General features: G+C 40.4%; 3 protein-coding genes across 5 annotated transcripts; all 3 read right to left on the bottom strand.

The window, feature by feature from the left end:
- Positions 1 to 1,270: 1,270 nt before the first annotated feature.
- Positions 1,271 to 6,263, bottom strand: hyal2b (hyaluronidase 2b). Of its 2 annotated transcripts, none has more exons than XM_076759901.1 (4): positions 6,150 to 6,263; positions 3,142 to 4,121; positions 2,668 to 2,757; positions 1,271 to 2,546 (listed from the first exon to the last, which is right to left on the bottom strand). In XM_076759901.1, exons 2-4 carry the CDS (start codon positions 4,090 to 4,092, stop codon positions 2,157 to 2,159), a joined length of 1,431 nt encoding a protein of 476 aa, XP_076616016.1. In that variant the 5' UTR covers positions 4,093 to 4,121; positions 6,150 to 6,263; the 3' UTR covers positions 1,271 to 2,156. The 2 variants fall into 2 exon arrangements, with proteins under 2 accessions (XP_076616016.1, XP_076616024.1); XM_076759909.1 differs by lacking the exon at positions 6,150 to 6,263 and adding an exon at positions 4,753 to 4,911 and having other exon boundaries at positions 3,142 to 4,119.
- A 2,771-nt stretch (positions 6,264 to 9,034) lies between these two features.
- On the bottom strand, positions 9,035 to 12,122 carry tusc2b (tumor suppressor 2, mitochondrial calcium regulator b). The gene is made up of 4 exons (XM_076741501.1): positions 11,986 to 12,122; positions 10,845 to 11,088; positions 9,931 to 10,051; positions 9,035 to 9,830 (listed from the first exon to the last, which is right to left on the bottom strand). Exons 2-4 carry the CDS (start codon positions 10,991 to 10,993, stop codon positions 9,765 to 9,767), a joined length of 336 nt encoding a protein of 111 aa, XP_076597616.1. The 5' UTR covers positions 10,994 to 11,088; positions 11,986 to 12,122; the 3' UTR covers positions 9,035 to 9,764.
- A 507-nt stretch (positions 12,123 to 12,629) lies between these two features.
- Positions 12,630 to 18,468, bottom strand: rassf1 (Ras association domain family member 1). Of its 2 annotated transcripts, none has more exons than XM_076740748.1 (8): positions 18,260 to 18,468; positions 16,823 to 16,912; positions 16,359 to 16,729; positions 15,417 to 15,541; positions 13,921 to 14,025; positions 13,519 to 13,807; positions 13,321 to 13,436; positions 12,630 to 13,225 (listed from the first exon to the last, which is right to left on the bottom strand). In XM_076740748.1, the coding sequence occupies exons 3-8, from the start codon at positions 16,648 to 16,650 to the stop codon at positions 13,076 to 13,078; spliced, it is 1,077 nt and encodes a 358-aa protein (XP_076596863.1). In that variant the 5' UTR covers positions 16,651 to 16,729; positions 16,823 to 16,912; positions 18,260 to 18,468; the 3' UTR covers positions 12,630 to 13,075. The 2 variants fall into 2 exon arrangements, with proteins under 2 accessions (XP_076596863.1, XP_076596872.1); XM_076740757.1 differs by having other exon boundaries at positions 16,823 to 16,901; positions 18,260 to 18,405.
- Between the last annotated feature and the right edge of the window lie 1,772 nt (positions 18,469 to 20,240).

The raw sequence follows: 20,240 nt of genomic DNA, 5'->3' as shown, positions 1-20,240 counted from the left end.
AGTTTCATATCAACAAATGTGCAATAAATTAAAAGCAATGGCTGCCTTCAAGATGAGAAAACATCTCTAAAACATTGTGGTATGCCTTCAAATGGCTGGCAGTATATGGTACTTGATGTTAAAAAGCTAAAACTGCAAATATGATTAGTTTCTAGTTTTCTATTGAAAAGTAAATTGTGATCCTTGGCTTTAACTTGCCAAAATAGTACAGTAGGTTGAAATGTGCATCATACATGTGTGACACCGTCCCATTCTCTACTACAGAACTGAAGTGTTACTGTGTCAGACCTGGTTTTCTAAATCTGATTATATGGTCATGTTCGTCTTTGCTGTATCACATGTAAAGATGGTGACAAATAAACCTTCGATTATTCTCATGGAAGCCAAGCGATGCACGGTGTAACAATCATAGAAGCACCCATTTTCTTTTCGACAAGATTCACAGTGGAACGCATCTCAACCATTACACAATAAATGGAAAAACACTGTTGTACTGAAATGCATTGACAGAATGCCTAACAAGCGTATGGATCCAGCAACAGATCACTGTTTCACCACTTTTGAGTATCATCTTGAAATAAAGCTAGATCTGCCTCAATGAAAAAGTAGTTAAAGTGCAGTATTTTAAAAAGGGTTGCAGCACACATAAAACGTCCTATTGCAATACTATTTTTGTGATTCTCATTTGATCAGTCTGCAAGAAACAGCACAACCTACCACCTGCCCATTAGTATCACAACTCTCTTTAGGGAGCTAAATACTTATTTGACCTTCGACATATAGAATAAATACAGAACCTACTGTATAAATATGAAACTGCTCAGCTAGCTTCAGTCTAGCAAATATATTTACTTGGTAATAAACCAACATGAAGATGTAGCTACAGTAGTTGCTATCAGCACAGTGTCACTGGCAGACACCCCAACACAAACTGCTGTGAACGCGAGTCAAACTACACACTAAACAAACCAAAAGTGATCATTTGTGTACAGAGCCTGATCAATGCGGGATTTCTGATCGATATTTGAGAGTTTAAAAGCAAGTCAGTACATCAGCCAAATCATTTTAACATAAACATTCTCAAAAGGATCCCTTATGTTTGGTTATTAAAGGAGTGTGGCTAAGACTTACTCAGTGAACATTACATAACTGAAAAAACATAAACTGATTGTTGGAATTTCTGCTCAAACACGTTGTGACATTTGTCTTTTCTTTAAAGGTCTGCCCACCCTTTCCTTTTTATATACATCTCCTGTTAATTTAAAAAACAAAACAAACAAATGGTAGGTATATGGAATTAATATTAGGATAAAGCACTGTGCCCAGCAGAGGGCTGAGATGAACAACTCAATAATCCCAACTTGTAAACAAAGGCAACCTTAAAGAAGAGCACTTCGTTGCCCAGTTAAGGCACAATTTTAAACTGAAACAGGCAGGTCCAGCCATGTTGTTTCTATAAGCCAAAGACAACCAAAGAAATGTAAAACTCCTAATTCATCACCTTCTGACATAATGCACTATTTAGATTTCATTGATGAGGCCACATGTCATAACACTAAACAGCTTGATCCATCAATAGACATAAAGTATGATGTACAGGCAGCAATATGCAAATGAAGAATATCTAAAGTTGTTTTGTTGTGATACTACAACAACTTGTCAATACTGTATGTTGCTGATCATCACATGTACCTTTCATCCACTTTTTTTGGCTTAAGCCTCATGTTGTTCTATCGCAGTGTCCATCTTAAAAAAAACCTTTGAGCAGACTTTTTATAAGGCATTACATCCTCTGTGGGAACAGTCCCTAAATTACACTACAGTCCCACTGACAGTGATAGTGTACAGTATCTCCTGTTATGATTTTTGACATAATTTGATACAAGTTAAAGACCTGCTGCAATACTGATGGGCAGCATTAGTTCCAGGAGGTGGTCCTGAGATTGAAGCTCTATCAGAGCTTGTCAGACAAATATTCCTGTGTGTGCTGGGACAACAGTCTCCCATCATACTGGGAGATCTCTGGTGACAGGACTGTCTGTCTCCTGCAGTCAATGCACCAGTATCACTAGTGTTCAGAAACTCACCACCTTTATGTTGAACTGTCCTTTTCAGGGCTGGCAGAAGCAATGAATAGTTTGGACTTCTCAGATTCCTCATTGTAGCAGAGTGAGGAGTCCTAGTGGGAGTAAAAAGCAAAGGGGCCAGGCCCCTATGACAGAGGAGGCTCTATTCTGCCCCTTTTCTTTCTGAGCACAAGCCTCACCCCTGTACCCACTGTAGCATTGGCACTGGAAGTGTGTGCGGAAAAGAGCCAGCTCGGCTTGGCCAGGCAAGCCTGCAACCTTCAGCTGGCCACCCTGATTGGTGATGCTGTGCGTTAAGGGGCTGAGATGCAGGTACACGTCATTGTCTGGTATTTTGCGCAGACAGCGGCCGCGGGATTTACAAATCACCTTACTGCACTGTTCTGCGGCTGTAGACACATTAAGCAGGTACTGGCCCAGCGGTCCCTGAAGATACTCATTTATTGTGGAGCAGTTGGCCTGCGGGCAAAAACAAAAACAAGAAAGAGGGGATATTAACTGCAAACCACTGAACACTAGCCTATTCAGCATCAAATGAACAGCGAGGGTATCAAATGAACAGCAAGGGTATGACACTTACACTGCTGCTTGCATAGGAAGTGTCACCCCAGAAGATCACACCTGCAGCACCAAGTGCAACACTCTCACCAATGGTGGAGACCAGATCTGTCTATAAAACATTAAGACAAACAGGTCAGCACATGCATGCAACGGGGGAAATCTTATCACACAGAAAACTGAAAGGACAAAAGCCAACAGAAATGAATAAATACAAATGTAAATGGTCATTACGCAAATACACTTTCAACAAAGTGTAACGTTAATCTGTGTTTTACCCAACCTTCTCTCAGCAGTGACAGTGATGTTATTGTGGTATCAAGTACAGTTAAAGCGTAAACAGTACTTGATGTTGTAGATTCTCTACAATCTAACCCTAACCCTTTTCAATCAATCTGCAATGCGTGGTCTCCAGCCCACACAGTATAATAAATGAACATAATGAATCTATAATCCTCCTGTCGTGGTACTTGAACTCTTGCTCTAGCCAACTAACCTCAGTCAGGAGGGTCATCTGATTGATGTAAGTCGGGCGAGTATAAACAAAAACAGGACGTGCTAATCCATCCCCCACAGATGCCAGCCGCATCGCCTCCTTTACTCTGTTTCGGACAAAGAGGCGTCCATAATTTGTAGAGCTTAGTACAGAATCCATGTATATGGACGGGAAGAATGCAGTACATTCCATCCACAACCAGTTCAGTTGATCATTGCGGGCCATCTCCACACCAGGACAGCGGCCTGTGTAGTTCTTCAGGTCACTCTTGTAGTCATGGTTGTAACAGTCTGGAAACAGGTAGAAGCCCCACAGTTGATTTGGCCTCAAACTCTTGGCAAGTTTTAGAGTCTCCAGCATGAATTTGCGAGCTGATAGCTCAAATTCCTGCTGTGCAACTTTTCCGACTTGTTCTGGGGTCCACTTAGGGTTCTTTTTGGCTATCATTTCACGGGATTTACTTCGATAGATATCTTTCGCATCCCAATTTCGGATCCACAGAGGACGCCATTCCTCCCAGTCAATAACAGCCAAACCTTTCGCCTCTGGCTCACGTATATATTTCTGCAAACCTTCAGGCATCTTTTTATAGTGTTGAGTGAGGCTGGCCAGCTGTGGAAGGCCTCCATTCACTGCAGTGCCACCATGCTCATAATAGGGATACAGGCCAAGGCGCTCCTTATAGAAAATTGTGAGGTTCTGCCGGACAAAGCCCTCATTGGGGGTCGCCACAATGTCAAACTGGTCCAGAGATAAAGTCACACGATGTCGTGGCACACACTCTTGTGTTGGGGCATTCCAGGCAAGAAGAACCGGCCTCTGGGAATATAGTGGCCATCTTGCCTGCTTTAGATCTGCTGAACACAAGACTGTCCACGATGTAAACAGAGTCAGAAGCAGCCAAGGCAGCTGGCCAGCTGTGGTGAAGAGACAGTGGAATACAGCCTTCATGGTCACTGCTCGCTTTCTCTCCTCCTTCTCTAAAAAAAAAAATAAATAAATAAAGCTGTTTTGTTCAATTCAGCCAAAAATTAAATTAAATCCCAAAAAGGGCATTGAATACTGATTTCACAAATCTTACACAATACAAATGTTAACAGCAATACAAATAGGAAATCTTCTGATTGATTTTGAGGAAATATCTTATAGTTTCAGGTGTTTTAAGAGCTGCATGATCTCACAGGTAGACAGAGCTTGAATGAACTCCTCGAAAATAGGGGAATGTATATTCTTAAAATAGCGTTATAGTGTAAAGAGTGCACGTGACATGTCTATGGTAGATTATTAGAAAGCGCTTATTGCCAGCAAGTATGGTTAAAAACAGTCGGCTACCTCTTTCATCGGCGTTACATTCATCATTTTGCTTCGGAAATCAGTTGTGACAAGTGGGTTTAAGTCTGGTTAGCGCAAAATGTACATCACAAAACTAACTAAACTATCTTCTTTCATCTTTTAACTGTTCCTCTCTTGGACAACTTCCACCTCGTCCGTCCACGAACTAAGTTCAAGTAATTTAGCCAAGTTAGCTAAAAGTTTCATTTAAACTAGCGTCAAGTGGCAAACATGCTAAGTCAGCTAACGTGTAGTTCCTTCTTTTCCATCCAGTCTGACCTGTTCCGATGAAGCTGATGACACGGGCTTATTCCACTCATGAAACCGTCAGATAAACTGCTTTTCCACTGCCCTGCCATGTGAAAGTAACAGTCGCAGTCCGCTTAATCCATGTTGATGATTGATAAATGTGCCAGCTCGGCTAACAGAAATCATGGCAGGAGCGGTGATGACGGGTACACCGTTGAGCAACAACAGTTCAGTGTATTGGCTTCTTGAGTAGGGGGGATCTGGATTTATGAAACACATAATTTGCCTTGTTTTGTGGAATATTCAGAAATTCAGCGTGGAGTTTTGATTTAGAATTACGTACTCTTTACAAATCTCCAAGATCGTACCCCACCTGTCGTAAATTTGAGAGTAAAATTAGACACCAGTGCCGTTTACTCCCCTTAAATAAAGACCAAAGTACTCTCTTCCTCAAGCCCTGCACGGAATTGACTGTCGAGGAAAGTTTCATTGATAACGAGAAAAGACTTCCTGACGTGTAAAACATGGCACTTTAACACGGCTGTGATATTTTGTTCCTTCCATGAGCCAACATTTAAGCTGTTAGAGTGTAAAAAAAAAAAAAAAGATCTTTTTAAATTCTGTAACCGAACAATCACAAGTGTTGCCAAGGAAGTGTTTGCAGTTTGCAGCGTGGTCCCACGTGACATCTAACTTGATTATAAGCAATACTATACTATTGTTTCCGGGGTTTAGATGTGCTTAATACATATAACGTCCTTGTTTCTGTCTATATTTGGAAGTCATACTTTAATTGTCATGATTTACGATGGGTAATTTATAAAATAGAGACATTATTTCTTGCAATTATCCTTATGGCTCTGCATTGTTTTGCCTGCTGCATTGTAACCAGTCCAATCATTCTTACCAGTTTAAATATCTTTAAAACAGATGATCACTTTGTGGCACTTACTGAGGGCATGATTTGGTTCTTTTGTGTTTTATTTATGTAATGGAATTCAGCAAAAGCAGTGGACCACACCTGCTTTCAGTGACAATGCCCTCACTTAAACCATACTGTATTTGTATTTTCTGTGCCCATAATAATTTCATGGTCTGAGCTGAACTGTGGATCATTTGGCTGCTTAAAATAAGCCTAAAATAAGTACTTGCATCTTTCTCACAGTAGGCATTATATTAGCATTAAAAAGTGCTTTGAGATCTGCATCTGAATCAGATCCGCATCTGCTCTGAGGACAGTCACTGTGTCTTAAAGGCTGTCAGGTTATTCTTCTATACATTGAGCTTGAACATGAGCTTGTTCTGAATGATAGCAAATATAGTCCCACTGTGCAAGAAAAAAAGATATAGCAAACATTCACATTAAAAATGGAATAATACATTATTTTATCTGTCTTTTCACAACGTGTCCAAGTAATGTGTCTTACCAGGAACCTTTTCCTCTCTAATCTCCGGATGAAAGTGGTTCAATCAAGATGTTCAGGGCTGGAATGCATGCAGGTCAATCTGGGTACTCTGCTCCATTATCATACTCTCATAGAGACAAAAGCAGTTGTTGATTCTGTGTTGAAACCAACTGCTGACTGGTATTTAAACATACAGCAGACTCCACCTCTGTTTGACCTCAGTCTTACACACATATGTGCAAAACACCCCACCATAAGGTTTTGCCTGCTTTGAAGAGAGGGAGTTTCAGTGAGCCGCGCTGACAACGTCCAGTTGAGCCAGATGCAAATCAGTACTGTTGAAAGTCCATTACTCTGATGAAACTGACAGGACGCACAGGATTAAAATGTTTCAAGTACAGTATTTGTGGCATCGTAGCTTATAGGTTTTACCATCATGAGTCAAGTGAAAGCATTTCTATTAGTATTACTCATGATCCTCAGGCGATGACAAGTTTGCTTGGGTATACCGCACACACATACTTTGTTTATGCTATAAAGGCTTCCATTATGAAGATTTTGCAACACCAAAGCAAATACCTGAGTATCAAATAGCTGATGTATTAAAACAAGTAAAATATTGTCAACCATTATTGCGACATGCTTGTGATCTGTGAGCATCACAGTGGTCCTGCACTGAAAATGTTACTTAAAATAAGTTAAGTTATGAAAAAGTTACACGAGTAAAACAAGGAAATTTACTTAAAGTATTAAAAGAAAAAGTATTCAATGCAGAAAAACATCCCCTGTGACTGTTGCACTATTATGTCATATCATTATATTATTATTACACATTAGAGTAAATGCAGCATTTTAATGTTGATTATTTGGATTGTAAAAATTCTGAAAATAGTGAGAAATGTCAAAAACACAAATTTGGCGGCTGAAATCCTCTAAAAGTGATTTCAGAGTAATAATATGTTGAGCAAACGGTGTTCTTTGTTATGTGACGTGTGTAAAGAAAGATCTTAGATGAGGGCCACTAAATTTTGTCTAGAACTTATTAGGCTCACCACAGGCATAAACAACAAGATGTGAAGGTCAGCAAGAATTAAAACGATCCTGATGCCACTAAGCGACTTCACCTTACAGGGACTTATTGTCGAGGTTAACTCGTTTTGTAACTCATACTGGGTGGATGGTTAAGACTTATGCATCACAAATGTACCGTTTTTCAAGCACTGAGAAGGTAAACATGACTCAAAACTGACTGAGAACCTTTTGCTGAACTAAAGAAAACCCATGGACATGGAGCCATTGTAGTCATTGTACCTCCAAGTTAGTGAATTACTTGAAAAAGATCTTTTCTAAGAGCTCCGTTTGCACTTGTTTAAAAGAAAACAGATTAAGGTTATATTGACAAAGAGTGTTTTCACACAATTGACCTCATTGCTCCAATATTAGCTTTTTCAAATACACACTTAAAGACTTGATGACTAATAGATTGCTTTTATGAAGGCAGTTCATCCAGAAAACTTGAATTTATTTCTAAAATAATAATAATAAAAAAAACTTTCATCTGAAAATGCAGCTTTTTAAGAATGTAGAATCATTTTCTCTAGTGAGAGGGTAAAATATGGTTCCTATAATACCTTACATAGTGATTTCATGTCTTGAAATGTGCCTCTACCTCTTGCCAGCAAAGCCAGAGGGTGGGTGGGTTTGCTGAGTCAAATCTTTTTTTTTTAACCCCCAATACTGCAATTCACCTCATGGCCCTGCATATTATTACAGCTTTGTGAAAGTAAACAACAAAAAGTAATTCTGCTGCCACTCTCCTAGACTCAGCTAAAAAAGGTACTTACCCAAAGGTAAAAAAAAAAGCACAAAGTCTTGTGTGGAGCAAATCATTTCATGGAAGCAATAAAGCGAAGTGGATTTTGGCACAGACCTCTTCATCCTCTGAGGGGAACAATATCAGACAGCTTTGGAGAAAACCCTTTCCCATGGAAAACTTTGATGGCCTTCGCTTCGCTCTTAACTTCATCCATCCCTCATTAGTGCGCGCACGCACGCATACACACACACTTACTTCACCTCCCGACAGTGGTTTGCCTTGGCAATTTCCTATGCAGGTGGCTCATTTCATCACAGGTGGAGGTCAGGGGCATTATTTCCACAACATTGGTGAACAGATCCTGTCAGCTCATTCTCGTGTCTACAACCTTCGCCAAAAAGCTGACTTCTCTGTCATTATAAAAGATCATTTGACAAATACTTCTTAAAGCCCGCCAATAATTGTTACATAAGGCCACATTTGACGCAGATGAAGAGATTTCCTCTTCATTGCTTCATCTTCTTTGCATTTCAGTGCAGATTACCAGCAGCCCCATAAACAAAACTCTGCGTGGAGGTAGCATTACACAAGCTATTCCAAAAATATTTTATATCACAAAACCATATTACAACATATGAATATTAATCTTCAGGAACTTAATTCCCTACATAACATGATTTGATGTGACTGAAATTAAATCACTCCATTATTACAATATTTTATATCAAAATAAATTGTAAACATGCCGTGTATCAGGATTTCAGAAATACAGTTTATGACTTCTCTTAAAGCCAATGATTTGCTTTTTGTGAATATTTCCAATGATGCAGGTCTAACTTTCAACCTTCCAACCCAACCTACAGGCAGTCATACAGAATATATCCTGGTGGAGAATCTAACCACTGACCAAACTCCCAAGTACAGTAAGTGGACCTTGAGTAAATATTATTTACAGAAATTCATTGATATTTAGAGGCAATGATTAGAAAATATGTCCATGGATTTTCTTTGCCCTGTATGAAGTAAATACACTTTAATATGCTGTTCGACTATAATGTATTGATATACAAAAATAAGTACCATGACACAGTTCAGCATTTCAAATTGTAATTAAAAAACAGTTATAATAAATTAAAAGTGAAACATAGTATGCCAAAGCAGCAAAGGAAACAACAGGATCTCTTACTAGACTCACTGCTGCTGTGAACGTGTGTGGCTCTGAGGTCACTGGAGCCAGTCCATCCAACATTATGACATGAATCCACTTGCGATTTTGTGGGCCACTGATTGTCAACTCCCTAGGCTGTTACCGATAAGCAGATCCTGTTCCATGCATAATAAAGCAAGTCATGATGGTGTCAAAAAACTAAAGAGTGCACTTAAACTTTCCCGCTCCAGATATGACTGTGACAGAGGGAAGAACTGGTTACATTCTCCTTAAACTCCTCATGGTTCAATGAATCATACCAGAAAACAATCTGCAGCAATAAACTCAGGACTCTGTCACACTTCATCCCGTGTCTGCACACACATTCACACTTACATGCATACAAACCATGATCTGTAAACTGAGTAGGTTTTGCCAACTTGGCACCCTTCTAGATCTCCACTGGTGACCTATTCTGTGTCTAACTGCACACAAGCCAAAAACAGATCACATGCAGAGGCTCAGCACACATTGCATCAGCCTGTCCACATAAGGGCATCAAACATATCAAGAGATCGTGTTATTTTAAAAGGTGGCTCAGGCTTCCAGCTGTAGGGGAAACCACAGGACGGAGTCGACACAGTAGACAGTCTGAGATGCTCCTCGGACATCATCAGGCTTCACAAAGGACAACTGGGAAATCTACATGGATACAAGGGTGCTCCAGCTTTATAATTCCCTGGAACGACAAAGGGATGCAAATTATTTGGACTCATAATACAGAGAGAACCTCCGTTGGTGAGTAAGTGCTGCTGGTGTAAGGATGATGGTTTCCTCACCTGAGGTGTTAGGTTTTTTTGAATCCTCTTCAGCTTAGCTTTTTTACGTCCATTTTTTGTCACAATTGTCTCTTCATAGAACTCATGGGCCAAGTCGCCATCTTCATCAAAGTACATAGAGCTGCAGCAGAGAGACAAAATTAATCATCTGTACGTACATAATACGACCGTGTGTATCCAAACCTTAAAATAAAATCAGATAGATATACTACAAATAGTACCAACGTCATTTTAGCAGCCATTTTTGAATCACACAATGTTTTGAATATCAAACATTTTTACACAGACTGTATTTGAGAGTTGGTCAATGAGAGAGACAACTAAAAAATACACACCACAAGAAAAAATAAAGCAGTTCAAACCAATAAGCAAGTGAGCATTAAAAAACAGAACGAGCTGCAGCTTTTGCCTTAGCTCCCTCATGTAAAATAGTGCAAGAAATCATAGCATTCAGTCAGCTGTCTTCCTGTGGGTAAAATGTCTGGATCTGAAAAGGCAGGAAGCACGGTAAGCAAATAACAGCTCAGTACATCAGTGGTGAGCAAGACATCAGCTATGACCACAACAGAGCAGCTCCAGCAGCAGAGCACTACGCTTGTGTCAGAGTGGGCACATTATTGTGGAAATTGGTTGAATGAAGAGATAACACCTGATCTGACAAATCCTGGTCCCTGGTTCATACTATAATGTGCTTGAAAGTGGGTCAGAATTGTTGTCAGTGTGAATTTATGTCTCAGCTTGTCCCGTGTCAACAACACTGAATGTGTGGGAATGTTTTCTTTGCAAACATCAGTACATTTCTCAATGACCAGTCTTTTTAAAATCCTGGACACAAAGGGGACAGGGACACTAAGTCTGCTAAAACACCTAAGAAAAGTATGATGGGGGCTACATGCTGCTGAGGTCATATTTACCTTCGTCTAGTAAACACAAAAGGTGTTGCACTTGGGAAACTTCGACCTCTCGCCAGGGACTGTTCGTTTCCATCTTTGGTCGGATCATCCGTACTACCTGAGCCAGAAAAAGGCCAAAATCCTTTGGATTTGGAGCCGCTACCACCCATCTTCAGCTGCAGCACATTATTTTCTTGGTCACAGGACTGCCAGTAGTGCCACACTGTTACTGTACCAGATGAATGTGACCTTCAGAATATGAAACCTATGAAAAAGGACACATGAAAGTGACGAGTTCTGTTATTTTAGGCGATATGATACAAGCAAAGCTTTCTTTCACAGACAACGTCCTATTTTAGATGAAGAAAGACAGTTGCATATTTAGAGCTAATCCTGAGACCCCATTCTGTGGACAAGAAAAGTGCTACCACAGACATATTTCATATTTAATATGAAAGAGCATACAAATGGCCTACACTATTCTACAACACATGTACATTTGCATTTATAACAAGTGCAAAAGGATACTGTACGTGTCATTATGCAATAGCCATTTCATTCTAATTATATCTTGCTTTTAGCCAACATGGACGACAAAGAAGACAGTGAAAAGACAAGGCCCAGACTGATGTAGAGTCCAGCTCGGTTACAATTCCAGTCGTGTGTCCTGTGTTCACATGTCAGAATGTAGCAGGCCAGTTCCATGACAGTGCAACCACACAATGCCTCATTACATTAGCCCAAAATCTACCAAAGACGTAAACCCGACCACTCTTCCACTATTTACTATTAACCAGCCAGGTTAAATCACTGTTTGGAGAAAAATGCTGAATAACGTTAGTCGGCTGTGCTCACAGTCTCGAGGGTTCTTTAGCATTATGTTATCTGTGTAGGAGAGCTAATTTAGCGAGATATCTTTGGCTGCAGAGACCATTTAGAAATTGGCCCTGCCCGTACAGTGGCTCTTATGTCACTTTAACCATGGTTGCTAACATTACAATTAGCCACAAACCGTTAGCTAGCTCTCTGTTGCTAGCATTAGCCGGGTCAACATGTTTCTCTCTACTTTACAAAATTACGTTTACTGCCGCTACCAAAGGCTAACGTTAGCTGGTTTGATAACTAGCGTTTGTCGCTTCAGCTTAGCTTGTTGAAAACATACCTAAAGTGGGGTTTGGTGTGTTCGCAGGGTGACAGGTTCTTTGATGAATTTGTCTTGGTGGGCTGCTAAATGTGAACAAGCAAAGACCTCTCAAAACACACAGCTACGCTAGCTGTTTGTGCTAGCTAAACTAACGTTTTTCTTCTTCGTCTTTTTTTCCCCGACGGCTGGTAAGGAGATGATAGTGGGCTAGATGATAGTGTGCCACCACGTGGACAGGAGTGTGAAATCGTAAAACCACAGGGAATGACAGCAGTTAGAATGTGCTGAACAGCAGCAAAAACTTAATGGAAATTTACTGCCTGTCCCACTAGCTACACATTGACAGAGAGCATTATATCAGTATATACAGTGTATAAATCTCCACCCTGAATTTGTGGCTGTTTAAGAGCAAATCCCAGCATCCAGGTTTCAACATCTTGTGGAAAACCTTTCCAGGAGAACAGAGGCTGTTCTATCAGCATATAAATGTACATGGCTTTGCATGAGATGTTCAACAGCAACATATGGGTGTAATATACATGTGTCCACATTTCCACTTTTATCCATATTGTGTGGTCTACTGATCTAACACAGTCTATCAAACTAAGTACTCAATGTGAAATTTAAAATCACCATAACATCAAATGATCCATGTTTTTTTTAATCATAAGTTTATTAGATAATTAGACAATAAACACATCGTTTCACATCTTGATTTGCCCAAATCCATTTCACAGGTTCATTAAAGTGCCAAAATTTTAAAACCGTTCACATAAGATATAAATGAAACTACATATCACATGGTAAATGACCAGAAAGACTAAAATTGTGTTTTTAATTCTGCTATAAATAATCCAGTTGAGCAGCATGTTTTTTTCAAGAAGGAACTGCATCTAATTAAGTCCAAAATGATCTTTTTTTTCCCCGTTCAGTTCACAACAGTGACTCTGCTTGCACAAATTTAACAGGGCATAAACTTTTAGGTAGTTCACACAACTGTAACAGCAGCATTCCTGCTAAATAAACAGCATCACCTCATTGTCTGAGCTCTTTCCTTCCCTTTTACACTGCTGATCAGTGAATACTAATGGTGGCAGAATACTCAAAGTCAACCAGGAGTAGTAATCCTTGCCATGGCCTGCTTCATCATGTCTCTAGCAAGAGTGTAGCGCTTCACAATCTGCCGTACGTGCTCTTCTTCCTCGCGCTTCAGGATGCGCAGAAAGTTGCACAGCTCAGGAAAACTAAACGCGTCCCACTGTGGAGGAGAGACGTTTCACATTAAAACCAGCTGCATATACAGTGCACAAGTTTATCACATGAATGAATCTTCAGAGCCAAATGTAAACTTACATTGACATCCCCCGTCTCATTCTCTTTCAAAACCAGACTTAAGACTTTTTCACTGGGGCCAGCACACAGGCGCAGGTAGAGGGGACGCTCGTCATGGGACAGTTTACGCATGCACACTGAAGGAAAGAAAGTTCAGCACTTAAGAGCTAAAAATACTGTGTTGTTTTTGCAGTAACTGCGTGTTATTGAGGATTCTACCTTGACTTTGTCTCTCAGTGCGTTCAAACAGGGCAAACTTGGCTGGGTTGTCCACCACGGTGAACTTGTTGAGCAACGCCTCGATGACTTCTCGCACTCGTGTTTGGGAGCTTATATGCAGGTGCTTGGCAGTATCTTTGGGGAGGTAGAAAGATGTCCGCCGTTTCAGCTGTCTGCCCTGCTGCTCTTCCTCCTGTGAGGAACACAGGCTCTGACGGGGTGGGAGGGAGATAGGACGGACTAACTGAAAGTGGACCTTGATGAAACCAGTGTAGGACCCGTCTTTATTCTGCAAGGCAGACAGATGTAGATGGTCTCATAAAATATCCACAAAGTCTGCAATCTATTCCAGTACATATTAGTGCAATTAAAATAATAGTTTAGGGTTTATAAGTTACTCACAACCACCATGTAGAGGTTGCTGTTGATCTGTGCATTATACTCCTTGACCTTGTGTTGAATCTCACTAGCAGTCAGCTCCTGTTTGCCCCAGTCGACCTGTTCATCCTAAAAAAGAAAAGAGCAGGTAGAGTCCAGCAAACAGGCCACATAATGTCAGCAGAACGCTGGACTTCACGAGCGAGCTCTGAGGCTGAAGAGAACAGGTGAATGGAAATAAAAGTAAAATCAGTTCAAGCTCTTTGTTTGTAGCTAGAAAATAATGATGTGATTTAATAGAATTAACCACACAGAAACTGGCTTTGCGCCTAAATTATGCCGTAGCCTCACCTTGTGAAAGAAAGATGTAAATGCAGTAAAATACAGTTCTGGCTCTGTGCTTCTGCTGCCCTCCTGACTGCAGAACGTGTCATCTGCTGTGCGTCCCCAGGTCATCTCCCACGTTCACACGTTTCGGCAAAATTGTTCAGATTTTTCTCATCGCAAAAAATTGCACGCCAGAAATATCTCACAGCCCTCGTCTGACTCTGCCTTCTGCCTGGAGAGACCTGATTCTACAAACAGCACTTTTGACCTCAGCATTTCCATTTGCTCCTCCCCGACAATAAAACCTCACAAAGATGTCTAAAAGGCAAGACCACTCCCAGAGAGATCTGCTCAAATCATCCTGATGTCTTACCCAATGTTACTCTACTCTGTGTGCACATATTAACCTATAGTATTTTCTGTCTACTATTGATCATATCACAACAACAATAGCTTTATTTGTGAGAAATTAAATCTTCTGCCCCACCTTCACACTGTGCTTAAAGAGTGGGAAGCTCTCAGTCAGACATGCCTAAATGTTCTTCTTTCACTGACTATTTTCTGTGGATATGACCACTTTGGAAACCAAATAAAGACAATTAAACATAACTGAAAGTGCTTTGTGACTTTTTGCTTTTTTGGAGGAAATATCTGAGTTGGTTTTGCCACTTGTGAGTTATAAGGTGGTCAGAGTGGTGAGTTTCTCAAAAATAAAGCCATTGGTGAAGTTGTGATATGAACAATTAGAAATGATATTTAAAAAAAAAGTTCTCTAACAGGAGATTTGTCCTGTTTTTTTACAGCCCTAATGAAATATCTCTTTGTTCATGTTGATTAAACATGGTGACACGACCCTTTTATTTATTCTTATCTTTATTTCCTTTAATTATCTGATAACTTGTGCTGGCAGCAGCAGATTTTTTGTGGTTCTGAAATAAAGACAGCTGCTCCCCTCCCCGCCGCTCTCTCCTTAATGACTTTCTGTATAGACGCCTTGACAATGAGGAGGTAATAAAACCAGCATCGTTGAGGACATATGGCACACTGACACTCAGTGGACGGCAGTGAACAATCTGGTCGCCTCCATCTGCTTTGACCAAACCACTTAGACGATTCATTCAATGATAACCTTTTTTTGAAAATAATAAAACACACCAACGAAGGTTGGTCGTGATTTTGGCTTCGTTCCTCACCACGTTTGTGTCCGTCTCGATGGAGTCCACAGAGAAATCTTCCTGGTCTGTTGACAGACTTCCATCTGTGCTGCAGTCAAGCTGGATGAATGGTCGGCAGCGGTAGTGACAAGTGTAACTGCAGTCTGAGAGAGAGAGGGTGGGTTTAGTTCAGCAATCTGTGCTGAAAAAACATCACCCAACATACTCTAACCTAGATGCATCATCTGTCAGCGCCATGCCAAAATGGCCGTATGTACAAAATAAAAACAATGTTTAATATTTAATGGGGCGTCACCTGTCTGTTTCTAAGTAGTTGATTTCTTTGCTGAACTGGGACAGGCTTGTCTGAATGTACAAACATGATGCTTTCCAGAGTTTCCTATAGATTAGGACAAACTCTGTGATAAAGTTTCTCAAGAATGGAAAAATAACATGAGCATCCTGTAACCTGATAGTGGGAAGTGAAGACTATATCACAGCTCTGTGAGCTTCTGATGGTTATGGCTTCGTTGCTATGGTGTTAGAGGTTCATTTTTATCCATTTCTAATGAGGTTAATGGTTTTATGTCCATCTCAGCCATTCCTTGAAACAGTGATGGTTTTATCTTCATAGTAGCACTGGAGTAAGCAACCATGCTGGTTCACAATGATGGTCCACATGCATGAATGATGATTCAGGACAGCCTAATATACTGTATCGTGTTGTGTCTCATGCAGTGGAGATTCAGTGGTTCACTGGTTGTGGTTGTGTCTTTGCTTGTTAGGTCATTGATTACAGACAAAAATCCTAATCATACACACACCAGCATTAAAGGACAAGGCTGGTGTTTAATTATGTTTTTTTTTTCTTTTGTTCTTTCAGAATAAATAATTTATCACTCTATGGGTGTAACACTGACAGTAAGAACACCAGTAAGATTACCAAAACTTCATACAAATTCACATGCAGAGGGTACTCACTGGCACAGCGTAAACTTTGCTTATAGAGACCCCAGATGAATTCTCCACACAGGTCACACCAGGTGAGATGGGTGTGACTGTAGGGCTGGAAGTCATGACCCACTGCAGCCTCTCCTGTCTGACACCGGGGCGCCTCGATGCTGACGCTGTCTCCAACCAGACGGACGACATGGAAGGGAGTGGGCTGGCTTGGGTTTACAGGTGGCGGGGCTGTGCGGGCCGCAGGTGCAGCCAGCTCAATGGAATCATTTACACTGAGATCCTTCAGCTCAATCAGCTCACATTTAGACATCCTGTCCTTGATGGACACACTGACATGTCAGGAGAGCACTTGCTGTCCATGAGCTAGTGCAGTTGGGGTGCATCCAGCCCTGAGAGGACACAGCATTAGTGTTAGCACCTTCACATCTTTAATGAGAATGTCAGGCTCTGATGAAATGTGCAGTGTTTGGACAAAAACGCACCAGGCCAGTTTTTTGATTCAGTCCACTTCCAGACCGATGGGTTGTACAGAGGGACGGGTTGCTGCTCACTCCTTAAGAGCTGCAAGACAGCTTGAAATCAGACACAAGTTTGTGGACAATACAATTAGTAAAAGTATGCATGCATGTCAGTTTAACATGTGAAATATTTAGATTTGATTTAGTTCAGGAAATAAAATTCCTAAAATCTGTCTGTGCTGTATTATCTATGAGCTTCACAAATGGAAAAATAAAAGATTAACATTTGTTATCTCTTGCCGGGATTCATATGATTATAATAAAAATTGGGTCAAACTGACGAGCATAATCCTGTGCAATCCTGGCACAACTCATACTGTTTTTCCTGTGCGTGACGCTGAAACAAAACCACATGTTTGACAGGAATACACTCCAACACAAAAGTGGACCAACGCCATTTCCTTCAATAAATTCAGAAAGAATCTAATTAACAGACTCATTGATCATTTCTGAAACAAGCGGCAGCACAATGGAAGTAGAAAGTAAAGTATGTCACGTATGTACAGACGGTGTACATTTATGCATGTACAGTATACGTTTGAGGCACTTGTACTGTACTTGAATATTTCCATTTAATGCTACTTTATGCTTCTTCTCTGCTATGTTTCAAGGTGAAATGTTGACATCCCCTCCACTCATTATTATATAACTATAGTGACTGCAGATTAAAATGATGTTACTCATGTTAAATGCTAATAATAAAAAAAACACAATAGGTTAATATAATGCTGACGGGGGTCACTCTGCTGCATAATGAGTACTTCTAAATTTGAGACATCAGTACATTTTGCTGGTGAGATTTTGAATTTTGGCCTTGTAATAGAATACTTTTACACTACTTTTTTTAGTTACTTTCACTGAAGTAAAGACTCTTTAGGTTGATGCAGGCAGATAGAAAAAAAAAAAAAAAAAAACCTGTAAGACAACAACACGTGTTTTAACAAAAAGCAGACCTGAATGCATCTCTCTGGACTGTTGAGAATTAGTCTGAAACGTCCTCAGGTGCGCCAGAAACTCTAGTTTCATTAGTTTCCCTGTTCGAGCTGCTTTGTGACTTGACTATGAACAACCCGAGGCTCCGTCTGCCAAGTGGGTCACTGCACGGCGCAATTATCCACACAGGGCAACAAGAGCACTTTGTAAACGGAGCATCCATGCATGTTTGCTGCTTTCTAAATAAATTATCTTCATTTGAAACAAAGCATTAATAGCTTGATCTGTCGGACAAACTCTTAGATTATTCCTTAATCTGTTATTTGTTGCAACATGTTTGTTGCACTCTGTAACGGGACTGCCCGGTTTAATCCAGTCCGAAACGGGACGACAAACTCATCTGACAGTGACAACCAGAGCAAATCTTTGGGTTTTCTGACCGACGAGCCGTTAAAAAAAGGACCTTACCTCGTTTGCTTCATCGCCGCCACTTATCGTAGAGGAGATTAGGAGGGTGGACGCAGTTTGTCGTTTGTATTGACAGAGAGAGGTCCCTCGCCAGACGCACGCACCTCAGTTTGCGCATGCACATTGTGAGTGTGGGATTATCGTCTAATCCCGTGTGTGCATTAAAGTATCCTAAGAGAGGCACCAAAGGAGGAATCCCCTCTGCTCCCACACAGCAGAAACACACTACAGCATGGGGACAGTGATGAAGTATGACCATATACTACATGCAGTACCGCTTTGGAATGAAATATCTACAAACGGGAAGTAATGTGTTTTTTAATGGTTAATAATAACACATGTCCTAATGCTTTGAAGATAATTAATAAACCACTAATAAACATGAATGAACATAATTATAAATGCATTGTGCGTATTTAGAAGTTGCAACCTTTATAAAGGCTGCCTTATTAGAAAGTGGTACCCACTTGTTGTAGTTGTGGGAGGTTTTATCATTACGTTTTACTTGTTTATTTGGTGTATTTTAGTATGTTTTATGTATTCTGTAGTTGTGTTTGTTGTAGGCCTGTATTTTAGCTGGCTGTGACACACTCTTCCTGTGAGGACAATAAAGTTAAAGTTGAAAATTGCATGTTTGGTGTGGTATCAGAGAGTGTAAGTCTTGTTTCAGACCTTAGTGGGATATGTTGTCCTTTAATAGTAAAAGCCACAAGTTAGTCTGTAAAATTTCAGACTTTTTTCAAAAAGGGATTTCCTTAAAAATGATACATCTGATCAATCTGAAACAGTATCACTTTCATAAATGGTGAATATGTCAGATGGGATTGAATAGACTGTTTAATGTTTAATTACGGGCCATTTGGAAATCATTCAATGAGGAAAAAGCCTCCAGGCTCAGATATGGAGGGCAGATGAAAGGCTCCTCTTCCTCTGTATTATCTCTCAAGTCAGACATGCATGCTGGAGTATCATGAGGAGTGCCGCTTTCTCATTTGCTTCACTGGGTTCATGCAGTCAGTCAGGCTTTGCAGACAGGAGAAAACAAGATCTCACAGCAGCAGCGACAACGTTTAGGATTTTAGATGGAGCTGCATGGAAATCTAGAGAGGCTATGCATTTATTTTTTTTTATTTAACATCTATTACTAACATGGGTAAGAGCAACATTAATGTTAACATTTTGGGGTTTAGCTTCAAAAGTGCCAAAGTTGTAACTCATTACAGTTAGACACAATAGAACAATGTTAAAATGCTCCATTAGAGGTAGTACAATTCTGGATTCAGAATCTTACCCTTGCACTTCAGTAAAAGAAGTATGATCAGCAAAATTTACTTAAAGTAAACATATTCTAATGCAGTATCTGGAGGAAATGCAGGAAGATAGCCAATGTGAGTGTTGTATTATTATGTTTTATTTGATATAACTGGATTATGATTACTGTAGAACTTCATGTACTACTGGGTAGGTGCATCTATAACAACACATCATACATATTTGAAGAAACAATTCTTAATCTGCAAAGTAACAGGCTCCCATATGATTTAGATGTTATAGATTAGTGCCACCATCTGGATAACACAACTGTGTATGGGCTGAACGAGGCATACTGCCAAGTCTGACCCCTCTCAGAAAGAAAGAAACAAAGAATCTCAGTAAGCAGAGGCAGAGCATGTAAGACAGAAGAGGATAGACAGACAGAGGAAAAGACAGACAGGGACGTCATGAATGACCATGTTGTTGTCTCTTGCTGTGCCTGCTGCCCAGAGTGTGGAGGCCCTGCAGTCACACGCTTATTATAGAGTAATAGGAACACAATAACCCATGAATGACTGACCAGTGACTGTCCACTGAGTTGCTGGAAGTGGAATGGATGGTATTAGTCTGAGACATCACGTCCTTAATCAGCCAATTACAAGCACCAGTTTAACAGTTCAACTAAACGACTTGGTGATGTTTGCAGGTCATTGTTTGACTGACAACT

The sequence above is a fragment of the Chaetodon auriga genome, chromosome 2 (genome assembly GCF_051107435.1).
Source record: "Chaetodon auriga isolate fChaAug3 chromosome 2, fChaAug3.hap1, whole genome shotgun sequence".
NCBI lineage: Eukaryota > Metazoa > Chordata > Actinopteri > Chaetodontiformes > Chaetodontidae > Chaetodon > Chaetodon auriga.
Note: the sequence above shows the minus strand (reverse complement) of the source record. Positions and strands in the feature narration are given on the sequence as shown.